The following is a 14,377-nucleotide window of genomic DNA, read 5'->3' on the forward strand; positions in this document are numbered from 1 at the left end:
CGTCTCATCGTTCGGGGGTCTCTGGCAGTGGGGCCAGAGGTCTGATGCTGCTGCTTCCAAAAGAACCCCCCTCTTTCCATCGCCCATGGGTGCTGCTTGGTCTCAGGTCAATGCCTTCGGCTGAAGGTAACAGAACCCAAGCCTGGGCGGCCAGAAGTGACCCCACCTCAGGGCTCTTCTCGGGCCATTCCAGCCCACGCAAACCCCTTGCCCGGGCTCTCCCCACACTCCAGCCCTGGTGACCAGCAAGGATTTTCCAGGCTGGCCAAGGAGTGACACGAATGACTCGTTCAGGGGCTGGGACTGCGGGAAAATCGTACGGCTCTGCCCGTGCCGGCTGCGTGTCCGTGCCAGGGACGCTGGTGGAGCGAGGGCAGGCTCCGGTACCCCCCTGCCCCTTCCCACCCCCCTGGCCGTGCCCCTGGCCAGCCAGGGAGCCAAGGGCCAGCTCCAGGCTGGAGGCTGGAGGTGCAGCAGAGCAAGGCATGGCACAGAAATAGCACGTTGCTGTAAATCCAGCCACTACTAGAGGGCAGAGTGAGCCCGGCGAGACAGGTTTTTGAGCTGTGCGAGGAGCTGGGATGTGGGAAACTGTTTGCTTCCCCTTTCCCCTTCCACCGAGGCATGTGGGGGAAGAGGGAGAACTTCAGCAGAGCCAGGGATGATCTGTGACACGGTTTGAGGTTTGGAGTGGGATGACTCACGTTTTGATTTTTTTTTTTTTTTTTTTTTTTTTTTTAAACAGAGCGCTCCAGGGCTGGATTAAGCTGTGTTTGTAAAGAAGGCACCGCAGCGAGCACTGTGGAGGCAGTGGGGGGGAGCTCCCTGTTCCCCAGCACGCCAGGCTGCTGCACCCCCAGCCCTGAGCCCTGCTGCGACCACTCCTGCTCCTCCCCAAAAAGAGAAAACAAGAACGGGTGCACGGTGAGTGCATCCTGCAAGGGACAGCTACTATCTCCTGCTAACTCCTAGGCTGGACCGAGGGGTCTGGCACACGGCTGCATCCCATCCCAGCGCCCGTCTCTTTTGCAGGAAGCAGTGTAAGGGCAACTTCGATGTGCCCGAGGTGCTCGGGTAGGTCTGGAGCCTGTGCCAGCCCCGGCTGCTGCGTCCCCACGCCAGCCCTACCCGTGGGTGTCCCCAAGGACCTTCCTTGAGTGGCTGGGGCGGCTTAAAAGTTTTCCCTGACCCTAACAGGGCCAAAAGTGCAGCCGAATAGGGTGAGAGGCTGATGCTTCTCTCAGGACCGGCACAGCCTGCGTCAGCCCCACGTCGTCTCAGGGCCAGGGATTTGGAGGACTCACCTTCGGCCGCTGCCACGGCCCGTTGTGTCCGAGCCGAGAGCTGCCCAACCCTGCCTGCAGCCATCGGTGACATCCAGCCCTTCCTCGGAGCAGCTCCAGGGCTCTTTGTGCTGCCGGGGCTGGCAGGAGCATGTCAGCCCGGCGTGAACCCACAAACTGCCAGGAGCAAACCCGGTGGGTGTCACAACCACCTCGGGCCTCAGCCCCAGGAGCCCCCAGACCATCTCCTGTAGCTCCTGGGTGAGCGTGCTCGCAGCCCCCGTGCCCGCCTGGGCTCGGAGGGCACGGGCAGCGTGCCCGGGGTGGCCCATGCAGCTTGGCCATCTGGTCCACGCTGCGGGGCCGGGCAGAGAAAGGCGGCGTGCTGCTTCTGTCACAGAGAGACCTGAGAGCCAGGGAGCATCAGCTCTGCTCCGGCACGCAGGGGACCTTCGCTGCCTCACCGCAGCCTCGGGTGGTGGCCAGGCCACGAGCTGGGGGGACATTTTGGCAGTTGGTCTGTCAACAGGAGGTCCTTGCAGCTCTTCTCTGTCTCTTTACCAACTCTACAGATTAGGAACTTCTCTTTCTGTGCCCGCCCCGGAGCTGTGGGAGGGGATGCTTTGTGCCTGGTGTCTCTGCCATTGCCAGGGGTGCTGCAGAATGGTTTGGGCAGGGTGCAGGCAGGCAGTAGCACCCATAGAGCTGAGCAGCACCCTCAGCCCAGGGACGGCCTTTGCCCAGGCTCTTCCTGGCTCTGTGCACCAGGCGTGCGGTTTTTACCCAAGCTTTTTCCTTTCCCACTTACAGGTTGGGTCTTAGACCAGCGAGGCCCTCATGATCTCGAGCTCAGCTACACAAGCCAGCTGCACTGATGCTCCTCTGCTCCCAGAGCTGCTCGCCCTGGAGATATTTGCCCTGGCTTTGCTCTGGGTCGTGGGGCAGGAGCAGGCAGCCCTCCTGGCCACGCAGCTCGTGGAGATGCTCCAGGCTTGCTGCAAACAACGTGGGGCCAAACTCGTGTCGTGCAGGAACTGGGAAGTGCCCCCCCAGCCTCCAAACCAAGGAGCTGACGGGGATTTCACTCTTTCCTCAGATAAACTATGCAATCACCAGTCACTACCGCTAATTAATGAACCATGGGAACAACTCATCCTGGAGGCACATCCACAAACTTCGCTGCTAGCAATGCCTTGAACACCTCAGGGTTTTAACCTGCTTGGAGTCAACGATGGCACTGGGGATAAAGAGGCACATGCTGGGCACAGCGGGTAAGCACCCAGCCAAAAACCCCGTGACTCCAACCCTTCACCGCACTCAACTCGGCAAACCAAGCGCCGCGCATCTGGAATCGGATGCTGGGAGGCTGCCAAAACCCGGCTGCTCCCCAGTTTGGGTCACAGACCCCCAGCTGGGGCAGGAGGAGGTGCTGGCTGCCGTGCCGCACGCGCTCGCCTCCCGCGCAGGCTGCTGCAAGGGGTGAGGTAATCCTGGGTAATTCCTGACTTCCATGGAAATGCCTCCAGGCCGCGATGATTATCTCTGTAATTAGCCTCTCTGATTTTTCTTGGTGTTCTATAAAATATTAATTTACAGCTGGATCCTTGCCTCCTTTGTGCGCCGGCTTGAGCTCTTCCCATCAGCAGAGCATCTCTGGCACCTCTCTCCGAGGTCCCGTGGGGTTACACGGCAGAGCCGGGGCGGCCGCTGGCGGCTGGACGGTGGTTGGGGTTGGTGGCTCCAGCCAGGAGCTCCCACTTCCCCGCAGGAACATGCCCTCGTAGCTCCTATTTTAAAGGAAAGACTCAAAACCACAGAAGCACTCTCAGAAAGTGCCCTTCGCCTGGACGGTGAACACAAGCAGGCAGCGAAACCACTCCAGAAGCCCTTTAATACAACATAGATCCATCCCATTGCTCCATTTCGGCCAGAAATAGCATTTTTGCTCAACTGCATGGTAAATCAGGTGGGGCAATAGCTGTGGCTGAGCCAGACCACGTTACCCACCCAGCCCGAAGCCGCTGGAGTGAGCCCGGTGCTGCAATTTCCACCACCAAAACGAAGCCAAAACGCGCAGCTCGATGGCACACTGTGCCCTGAAAACCTGCTGCTCACCCCAGCACTTGTAAGTTGCCTCACTTTTCAGCCAAACCAAGTAGAATTGTCTTTAATCTCGCTGACCAGGTGGAAAATGACACCTCTAATATTGTGATCCCAAACACGGGGGAGGCCAGGCAGAGAAAGGATGCTACGGCATGCATTTGGCCTTGGCTGGGTATAACGAGCACTGCCTGCAGCCTGGCTGCCCGCCGGCGGGGTTTGCTCTCCTTTGAAAGCAGCAGCATTGCAAGTGCTGGTATTCTCACTGCCTTCTCACCGTTGACAAGCCTCGGGCTCCAGACCCTGTGTCCCAGCATCCCTGCAGCGGGTGACTGCTGCCATGTCCCTTCAGGCTGCCTCTGAGTTGTTTACTCCTCCGGGATAATGTGTTTGTTGTCTTTGTCAGGCCAGATGTAATGGCTGTCTTCCCTATGACTGAAATCTAAAGAGAAAAGCGTTGCTAAAGATGGGAAGGGGTTGTGCCCAGCATGTGAATGTCTCTGCCTGGAGCTGCTCGCTACCAGAGCTGTTTTCCTGGCGCTTTCAGCCAAGCAGCAGACGTTGTCAGACACGTTTTGTCCTCAGGACAGCCCTATGTGTCCCCGTGCCACCGTGCAACGCCCACTGAAACAAAGCCAGGTTGCAAAGCCACCGGGAATTTGTACTCTCCTCCGAGGCCACGTCCCGCCGCAACGCTTCCCAAGGTGTTTGCATAAGATATTTCTTTTCGGTCACTCCACCCCTTCTGCAAAACCAAACACACACGTTTTGTAGCTGCCAATCCTTTTGGCAGAGGCTTCGAAGAGAAGCAACAAGCTGCTGATAGCCACGCTTTGCTCGGGCAACAGGAGGCCTGTCGGCCACGACGCCTGCCAGCTCTCCAGGGAAATCAGATGTGGGTTCCGGAGAGCCTGGCTCAGCTGCAGCCATCCTCTGCGTCCCGTACCGAGCTGGCAGGCTGGGGGGCTTTGAGAAAAGTTGTGCCACGGATACAGAAGGGCCTTTTATCATCGAGTGCAACCAGGGAAGAGCAGCTCTATCTGTTTTGGGGGTTTTGGGTTTTTTGTGTTTTTTGTTTTTTTTTTTTTTTCCTCTCAGTCTTCCATTCAGCTTGTGGTTACAGAGCTGCAAACCCTCTGGGGTGATGCTCCCATCTAAATCAAGGCTGGTTTTACAGCAGGGAGCACAACCCAATGCTGCCAGAGCTTTCCAGGCCGCAGCTCCCTCCCAGTTGAAGCCTTCACCAGTTCACCCAGCCCAGCCCTTTAAACTCCCCTCTTCGCTCAACATCCCCACCCTGTGATTTTACCCCCTGGCCCCACTGGTGCTGCTCAGCCCAGCCCAGCAAGCCGCAGCGATGCCTGACACAGCCAGTGCCAGAAAATGCTCCATCAAGACACTGGGCAGCCAACACCCAGGAGAGATGCTGCTCCGTGGGGTTTGTGTCTGGCTCAAGGTCCACAGGAATATCAACCCCCCCCCCCCCCCCACACTCCACGAAAGCCTTCTGCAGCTCCGGAGGGGAGAAGTCTCTGTGAGATGCTGGGTGCTATAGCAAAAGGCTCTCCCACCTCTCTCTCTGCTATTTTTAATCCAGCCCCAGCTCTGCTGCTGCGGGGAATTTGCAGCTCCCCTGAACACAGCCCCGGGGTAACCCAAACCCCTTCCCTCTCAGATTGCCGGGGTTTAACAAAATAAAACCAGCAGGGCAGCAACCTCAGCCGGCCCTATGGCAAAATGGTTATTAAAATTCAGCGTTGCGGCTTCTCATGTCGGCAGAGGGCAGTGGAAGATGCTCCCAAACCTCCCAAGCCTCCCCCAGCCGCGCTGCGGAGATGGGGATCCGGGGAGGAGACTCCACCAGAGAGGAAGAGAAATAAAAATGCAGTTCCTCCAGCAGCGAGCCTGACCCAAGCGTGGCGTTACCGCCGGGCACCCCGCCGGGTAGGGGGGGATTTGGGGCTCATCGATCCGCGCTGATCTCCCACCATCGTGCCCCTCCGGCTCGGGTCTCGCCAACGCGTGGGAGAGCCACTGCTCATCCCCCGGGTGGGAGAAAGAGGGTGACGATGGAGGAGCCCTGGAGTTGGCAGCGCTTTGCAGCCGGGAGCAGGCGAGCAGGCCGAGGAGAGCTTTTTCTGGCTGTAGCAATGTCCCCAGAGGGTCTTCGCCAAGCCCGGCGAGCCGTGGCACGTAGGCAAACGCGTTCCCCAGCCCGTGACCGGGTGCTGCTCTCCGGCGGTGGGAGAAGCGGGGAGACGGTGCTGGTGGTGGGGCCCTGCCTGCCGCCTCCCTGCCGGCTCCGCACCCTGCCCTGCTGCCTCGCCAGGCGTTTGTAATTAATATCCCTGGAGGTAAAGAAAGAGCAGCGTGAGGTTGGGATGTATTATTTTACTCTGATAGGAATCTGACACTGACACAGCCATTAGGGTAAAGAAAGAATAATAACTTAGACTTGGCATATATTAAAGCGTAAATACCTTCAGCGTGTGAAAAGACAGGCTTTCATATATTGGTGGGTTTGTAATTATTTATTGAAAGAAGGGAAAAGGCAGAGCTTATTGCAGAACAGAGAGCGGCTCCTCGCTGGGTTTGTATTGCCACCGCTGCAGGCCCGCCCAGTGAACCCCAGTGCCGGGGTGATGTGGGGTGACCCACGGCCCTGGGGTGCTGGGGTTAAGTCGCCGGCTCCTCGCCTCGCCACCCTGCAGCACGAAGCCGGCGTGGCTCTGGGGTGGCATTACCGCCCCCCCCCCCCCCCCCCCCAAAAAAAAAAAAAAACCCAAACCAAAAATCCCTCTTGAAACTTTTCGGGGTAAGGGGATGCCGGCGGGGCCAAAACTCCCGGCATGAAATAAAACCAAGCCCGGCGCCCGCGGCTGCGTTTTGCCACCCGCCCGGCCTCCTCCCGGTGCTGCCTTCGGCTCGGCCGGGGCACGGGGGGGGGGGGGGCAGCAGGATCAGCCCGCCGCGGCCATCGAGGGCCCCCCTCGTCGTCCCCCCCCAATCTTCGCCGGGCAGCTCCCCCCCCCCCGTTCCGGGGAGGCCGGAGCGCGGTACCGGGGCTCTCCCGGCCCGGGGACACCCCCACACCCCCCCCCCGGTGGCTCCGCGGGGGCGGTGCTGGCGGCGGCCCGCCCCGGGGCTGCGCCCGCCGGAGGATGCGGCGGGGGCGGCCCCGCGGGAAGATGCGGAGCCGCGGCCGGGCCCGGGGCCGTCTTTAAAGCCCCGCGGGCGGGCGGTGCAGGCGGGCGGTGTCCGGGAAGTACCGCCCGCCGCTGGCTGGGCCCGGAGGGAGGGGAACGCGGCGGGGGGGGGGGGTGCGGGAAGGCGAGGGTTGTGGGGGGGTGGTGGGGCGGGCGGGTGGGTGGGTGAGTGAGTGGCCGACCCCCCGCCGCAGGTAGGGAGCTGGGGGCCGAGCGGCGCGATGGAGGAGGAGGAGGAGGAGGAGGATGGAGGCGGTGGAGGGGAGGCGGGGAGTGAAGCTGCGGCAGGAGGGGGCGGGCGGGGGGGCCGGCCGGGGGGGGCGGCGGGCATGTGGGACCGGCTGCGGGGCAGTCGGGCGGCGGGCGGCGGGCGGAGCGCGGCCGCGATGGCGCAGCGCGGCGAGAAGGGGCCGGCGGCGGGCGAGGGCGAGGGCGAGGGCGAACCGCGGGCCGGGGCCGGGGCCGAGCGGGGGCCGAGCGGGGCCGCCGCTCCCTTCCAGCCCCCCGAGGGCGGCTTCGGCTGGGTGGTGGTCTTCGCCGCCGCTTGGTGCAACGGCTCCATCTTCGGCATCCACAACTCCTTCGGGATCCTCTACATGATGCTGCAGAGCGACCTGGGCGAGGGGGAGAAGGACCCCGCGCTGGAGTTCAAAACAGGTAGGGGCTCTTCCAGGGCAGGGCGAGCGGGGGGGGGGGGGCTCCTCTTCCCCCCTCGGGGCTCGCAGAAGCGGGGCTGACACACACACCCCCCCCCCCCCGGGGCCGGGGGGAGCGGGGCCACGGCGGGGGAAGGTGCGGCGGCTGGGCCGGCTCTGCCTCCCCGAGCTCACCGAGGAGGCGGCGGGGCTGGAAGCTCCTTCTCGGATGCGTTGAACCGCGGTTGCTCCCTGCCCCCTCCATCCTTGTAGCCGTGGCTATATTTATCTCCAACAGCATCATGTGTTTCTAAGCTCCTATGTACTCAATTAAAAGTAATTCATCTGAAAAGCATGCCCTTAGCTTGTCCTGCCTGGTGTGTTTTGGAGTAAGGCGAGCAACGCTGGTGAATCAGCTGGTGTGTGTGAGCCACCCCCTTTATTTATCTTTTTAAATTATTATTACTGTTATTTTGTGACGGGTTTTTCAAGCTGTATGCCCGTCTGCCTTAGCTGCTGGATCGCGCTCAGGGGTGGCTGCACGAGAGCATCTGCCTCGCCGACACGCTTCCTCCGAGCCGTCCCCATTCAGTGGGGGAGCCTACGTAGGGCAGGTCTGGCAGCGCCGCCTGCACCGTCACACCGAGGGCGGTGCGGGGTCTCGGGTGCTTAATAGCAAGACCCACCAACTGCACCCCGTTGGGTGTTTCGGTAGGACCTACAGGCTCAGCCAGGGTCAAGACTTAGCGTTAACACCGAGCAAAGGGCTGCTTCTCGCTGGAAAGACCCCGCTGTTTAAGTAGAGTTGGCAGAGGGACACCAGCCAGCCAGGGGGGTGGTGGTGGTCCCAGCAGCTCCGTGATGGACACTGGTGTCGGGAGGCCCGGCCTCGTCCCAGGTCTTGCTGTCCTCCCCCGAGAAGATCATACCCATCCCCGCGATGGACACCCGTGGCCCACCTTGCTTTTCTCTGGCGGGTAGAGACGAGCACTTGGCATTGAGGGAACCTGCTTGCGGTGTTGTCCTGACTCTGGATGCGACGTGGGCAGCAGTGAGAATCCAAAGTGGGAGTGTGCTGCGGAGAGAGGCAGTGCCGGGGGGTGCGTGAGGACCTGAAGGTCTTATTTTGGGGACCAGCGTTGCCTTCGCTCAGCTGACGCTTGACTGGGGATCGCGGCGACGAGCGCGCCGGGATGAAATGCATTACGAGATGCACCGCGTCTACAAATCATGAATTAACTCCGCGATACTGTTACCGGAGAAACGATGCGATCGTGTAATTATGAGCAGTAACGGAGTGCCGCAGAGAGCTGTGGACGTGTGGCCGGTTGTAATTAGGGTGATTGATGGGCTGTATGAGTGTGCGTGTGATCCCCAGGAAGCTCATCGCACGGCTCTCTGTTTCCTGCTCCCTGTGATCATATCTAGAAAGCCTAAGGCAGAGCTCTAAAGGGAGAAGCAGTAACAAAAGAAATTAAATACTGCAAGTTCTGGTGGTTTAAAGGCTCCGTGCCCAAGACAGAGGTTGTGGGAGTCAGCATCTGCCTCTTGCTCCTGCAATCTATTTATTTATGGCTATGACCGCACAGAGGCCTCGAAAAAGAAAGGCGTGTGGGTGTGCGAGGTGAACCCGGGCTCAGTAATTAAATTGCCTAGGTGACGAGTATATGCATTTTGGTCTGGGTGCTTAATGAAGAGGCCGTTAATAACCCCTGCCCTGCGCGACACGCCGGCCGAGCGCTGCCTCCGCGCTCAGAGGGTGCGGCGCGGGGGCTCGGGGGATGCCGGCGGCGGTGGGGAGAGGTGGCGGTGATGGAGCCCGTCTGCGGTGCCTCGGGGGCTGCAGCTGCACCGCCTGGGGCTGGGGGCAGCGGGGTGCAGTGTGGGCCCCCCCCCCCCACCCCCAAACACACACACACACCTTCCAGCCCTTCGCTCCCACCCCTCCCCGCTCGGGGTTGCATAATTTCCCCGCGGCGCTCGTTTGCGTGCAAACATAATCGGGAGAATATTGGAGCTCCTTTCCAAGCGCAAAGTGATACGGCCTTCCTGAAAAGAACGGCGCTGTCTGTTTGTCCTCCGATGTCCATCTGCTCCCGCCGACTGCAAGCAACACCCAGACTCTGGGGTCCCTTTTGTCCCCCCCACAACCGGGAGCAGGTCGGGGGGGGGGGGGGGGCCAAGGACCCGCTCCCTGCTCCAACACCGGCATTCGGCATGGCCGTGGGCGCATCGCTTAGCCTTTTGGCTCTGCTCTTAAATCTCCTCTCCCTTCTTGGGAAGGTGGGTTTGTATCAAAGAGGGGGTTTGGAGGCAAAATGAGGAGTAATGTTGTAAGGCGGTCAGGCATCCCTTTAAAAATAGGGTTATGTTTATGCTAAAGCAGGTACTAGTCTGCACTAAACAATAGCCGCCCCAGCACACGGCTATAATTATCAAGGTTTATTTCTTGTTTGCATTGGTCACGTTTTCTCGCGTTTGATCTTGAGAAACGCAGGATCCGCAGAGTTCAGATTTGGGGTCAGGCTTTGAAAACAAACCCTCTCGCAACAATGCATTGAATGCATAGGCTTCTTTGTTTAAAGAAATATACTGCGCCGCGTATGTCAACAAGCAGCGCTGGGCTGAGGCGGGCTGGCTGCTGGGACCACCGCGTGCCCCTTCACGGCAGGACACCAGCACTGGGACTTTTGCAAGGCACACTCTGTGCTTTTGGGTTTGTTTTCTTTCGGGGGGAGCAGAGAGCTGGGGGGAGGAGGGGGAATGCTGAGACTGGAATAAAAAAAAAAAAAAAAAAAAAATATACTTCTGAGCACTCAGCCAGGAAAAAAAAATATTGGTCTCCTCTGCTGGAGAGGTGTTGAGTGATGCTTGAAAGCATTTGCTGGGAGATGAATGGTGGCATTTCCCTCCGGTTGCACAAGGCTCATTCCGGTGCCGAGAGATCCGCGGGGCATGGCTGCTCCGGTGCCAGCCCTGCCAAGCATGGGTTGATGCGGAGCTGAGGGATGGATGAGCCATCCCAGCGTGCTCATTTTCCCCAGCTCCAAAACCCAATTTGAGTGGCAGAACAGTCCTGGTAAGCATTAACTGAGCATTGACCCTCTTAAATCGATGTCTGCTCTGCCATTGCTTGGATGCTCTCCCAAACTCCAGGAGAGGTGAGCGTGAGGTGAGTCCATCCCTGTCTGGGGCCGAGGAGGTCCCTCTTGCACCCGAGCCACCCCAGGGTCCCGATGGGCTGCTCCAACTACCTGGGGAGATTTGGGAGAGCCACGCTTCTCGGTGCGTCTTCTTCCTCCAAATGCATCCTTGGGTGCTGTGCTTGGAGGTCTGGCAAGCGCCGGCAGGGAGAGGCACATTGATTTAAAAAAAAAAAAAAAAAATTTGTTTATCTCTTTCTTCTCCCCTCCTTTGCTTTGTGTCAATATCCCAGGTATAGATTAACTCTCTTTGCTTAATATTTAATGTTTTGGTTGCTGGAAGTGAGAGCTGCAAGCACTCAGAGAGATGGCCTGAGGAGTTGGGCTGGTTTGGCCGCAGCTCCTCCAAGTCCATCCGTGTGTCCAGCAGCATCCTCCGGTGTGCAAAAACTTGGGGAGCAACTTCCTGGCTTTAGTCCAGCCCCAACTGGGGAGCAGGGGCTGCCAGAGTGCCCCGTGCCCAGGGAAGCCTGATACGATAAGCATGGACTGTAGCCCTTGGCTTGTTGTATCTCATTGTGCCCACAAGGCCAAGGCATAGATGATGTCAGCCAAGGCATAGCTGATGTCATCTTTATACCTGATGTCGTCTTTATACCTGAATTCCCATCTGTTTTGATGGGGAGTTTCTTCATGAGCACTGATTTAAATCCTTAGGACCAGTGAGCTTAACTGGAAAAGGCTATTTTTACTCCAGCATCCTAATGGAGGCTTGGTGAGAAAGAGTGAATTTGTTTCTTGGAGAAAAAAAAGCATTTTGCTGCTGATAGTCATAGCGAAAGATGGGGAGGAAGAGCCATGGACTCCCTTCTGGGCTGAAGAAGAGTGCCAGGGTGGGTGAGTGTGGCTGGAGCACTAGGAGCTGAGAAGGGAAACCCCAAGGCGAGCGTAAATCGCAAGAGGTAATTCTTGGAAATGATCCCAACTAAATTTCAGCAATACTCTGTGGCTTGGGTGAGACCGAATAGGGGCGGCTGCCATGAGACTGCACTATATTTAGCCTGCTGCAATGAAAGACATCCACCCCAGGTGTGAGGTCTGGGCGTTGGGAAGGGTGAGGGCACTCTTACTGACCCTCTTAAATACAAATTACCAACTGGTGATAGATCTGAGACCTGTGATGGGTGTCATTGCCCAGTGCTGGCGCTTGGGAGGCTCCCATCTCCTGACAGTGATACTGGGGTTGCCACCTTCTTACCCAAACCTGCAGGATTTGGTGCTTTTCTTAATTGCCAGGGAGCTGCGCTGGCCCCATTTCACACATGCGTTAGCCGAGGGCGTTGTGGACCTCAGCATTCCTGGGGGCTTTCCTACGTCCACCCGGGCTTCCAGCCCTCCTTCGCATTTCCTAATCCCGCTGTCATGAGCAATATTTGCATAGCCCAGATGGGGATGTAAATCTGGCAAAAAGAGCCATAAAAAAGCCTTTTATCACCCAGCCCTGCTAGCTGGGGAGTGCAAAGGGCACTGTGGAAGCTTTCCCAGCTTTACTGAGGGTTTCCCACAGTGGGATGCTGGTGTGCCAGCGCTGGGCACTTCCCCAGCTCAGCTCCCACTGTTTTGGGAGCTGGAGCTTGCGATCGCAGGGGAACAGGAATGAATTTTGAAGGAATTGGGTTTTCATCGCTTGAGCTGAGTGCAAGGTGCCGTGTGAGATAAAGCAGCCTGAAAAGCAAACAAAACACAGTCATGTCATTAAACCTGGTTCTTGGGGCCGTTGGGAGCGATTAAGGTTATTAGGAGGCTGGAGCATTGTTTCTAAGGGAGGTTCTTGTTTTTAAAAGACTGCACGGGCCCTCTCAGCCAGCACACTTGCCATTTTAGTGGGTTTTAATTTATTTTTAAGTGTCCTCCATCAGCCAGCCAAGGAGATGCACCAGTCTCAGTTGTATTTTCCAGTGGCCATTGTTCTCGAGTGGTGGCAGCTCCTGTGACCTTGCTGCAGTATATGAAGAAGCAACACACGGGGTTCTGCAATTGTCTTTTTTTTTTTGGGGGGGGGGGCTAATTTCAGTTAGAATAAACCAAACAAACCCACCCCGTCTTGTGGGGCTTTGATGGTAGTTTAAAATTTGAAGGTGCTGGGTTTCAGCTCCATCGCTGAGACTGGGCGGGGAGGAGGAGGAGGGGTTGGAGGGCGAAGGGGCCGGATGCTGCAGGGTACGGGGCTGGGATGGATGCAGCGGCGCGGGGTGAGATGGGACACGATGTGATGCAACACCGCGGGGCTGGGGGATCAGCAGCAAAGGAGCAGTTTCATTTCGCCTTTTGGGGTGAAATCCAGGAGTTTAACAAGTGGCCCTTTACTCGCCTTAAAATCCCTCAGCAGCTGGAAGCTGACTATCAGCCGGGGTGGTTTACATCCAGCACCTTAAAATAGACCTAACCCATCAGGTTGGGCGAAACCCCGGCGCCGGAAGGCACCGCTGACCTCGCTGGCAGTGCCCGTTGGGCCGGCTGCGCATAGCTCGCGCGGGCGTTGTCACCAGCATCCTGCCTCGTGTCCCCAGGGCAGCTCCTCTCCTTATCCCGTGTGGTACCGACACGTCCCTTCACGGGGGTCACCCCACCACGTATCAGGCGAGCGGTGGGATCAGCCGCCTTCCCAAAAATCAGCCGGTGGCGTGATGGAGACCGCCGGGCTGGGTGAACGTGGAGCCAGGGCTGCTGGATTCCGTGGGGCTGTTTGGGGAAGGAGGATTAACCTGGGTTTCCACCATCCCAAGGCTGGTTTTATATCCTGCAGTGTGCAGGGAGAAAGTCCTGCCGGGGGTATGGGTGGCGGTAAACAAGTCTGGCTCCTGCCATGCTAATGGGGAGCTAATCCCAGTGGGGCGGTGGCACTGGTAGCCGCTGCACCCCGGGGGGATTTGGATCAGTCAGCACCGTGTCAATATAGGACCCGGGTAACCTTTTGCTTTTTTTTTAATCCCGGCGCCTCCTTGGGACCTCCGCCAAAGCAGCGGGGGCCTGCGTGCCACAGGTGGAGTGACAGTGCGGCTGGGCGAAGCGATGCGCGGGGCCGACGGGGACCTCGGCGGCGTTTGGGTCGGTGCCACGGGTGCTTGCTCTCGCCCGCCACCCCCCCCCACCCCACGCGGGCTGCCAAAGCAGTCACACCCCCCCCCCCCGCCCCCCGCCTTGCTGGAAACAGCTGAGGCTTCACCCTGGCTCCTCATCGGGGTTTTGCCCACTTTTGGCTGGTGTCCGGGTGCCGCACGGAATTTTCTGGCACATCACCAAATACCTCGGTCTCTCCCGCTCACTTTTTTTATTGGGGATGATGACCCCTCAGGGGTTTTCTACGTGTCAGGCAGGGCACAGAGGAGGATGCCAGCGTTTCCCAACCGGGGCAGTGGCTGTGCGCCCACCTCTTGCAGCCAGCAGTTTCCCTGGGGAATCACTTTTCCCCAGCTTTCCGCAACCACGAGCCTGTATGCCCACGGCATCACCATACCCGGCAACGAGGGGCACGAGGATTGGGTTGTTCCCCCCCCCACCCCGGTACGCCAATAGAACACGTGCGCAAAAATGCTGCTACACCAATTACAGCAGGGATTTGTTGGCTTTTCACATCCTCTTCCTCGAAGGCTTGATTATTCCCTATTGCAAGGGAGGGAGATGCTGCCTTTTGGCGTTCATCCTTGCGGAACAAGGCCCGGCGGTGGGGTGTGTGCCGGGCTGGGCATCGCCCAGGGGCCCCGCCGGGGCGTTGGGGAGCTCTCTTCCCCTCCGGGTTCTTTCCGTTCATCCACCCCGAGACAGTTGGGGCGGTTGCAAAACCCCCATGACGTGTGCTGGGAATTGCTGCAACACGCTCGCTCGCAGGCGCGAGCCATTCCCATCTCTCCCAGGCACCTCGTACAACAGGTCCTGCCGGCTGCCGGGGCAGGCGGGACACGGGGCTGCCCGCAGCACCCTGCCTGCACCGCTGCCTGCCCGCAGCACCA

The 14,377-nt window shown here is 58.9% G+C and overlaps 1 protein-coding gene across 1 annotated transcript in view; it reads left to right on the forward strand.

Annotated features, from left to right (window-relative positions):
* The first annotated feature begins 6,918 nt into the window (after window positions 1-6,918).
* SLC16A2 (solute carrier family 16 member 2) overlaps window positions 6,919-14,377 on the forward strand; it is a 34,749-nt gene continuing 27,290 nt past the window's right edge. The window contains exon 1 of the mRNA XM_032983394.2: window positions 6,919-7,246. Coding sequence (XP_032839285.2) covers window positions 6,919-7,246 — 328 coding nt within the window. The remainder of the gene's footprint in view (window positions 7,247-14,377) is intronic.

The sequence above is a fragment of the Tyto alba genome, unplaced genomic scaffold (assembly GCF_018691265.1).
Source record: "Tyto alba isolate M040663 unplaced genomic scaffold, T.alba_DEE_v4.0 Super-Scaffold_5, whole genome shotgun sequence".
Taxonomy (NCBI): Eukaryota; Metazoa; Chordata; class Aves; order Strigiformes; family Tytonidae; genus Tyto; species Tyto alba.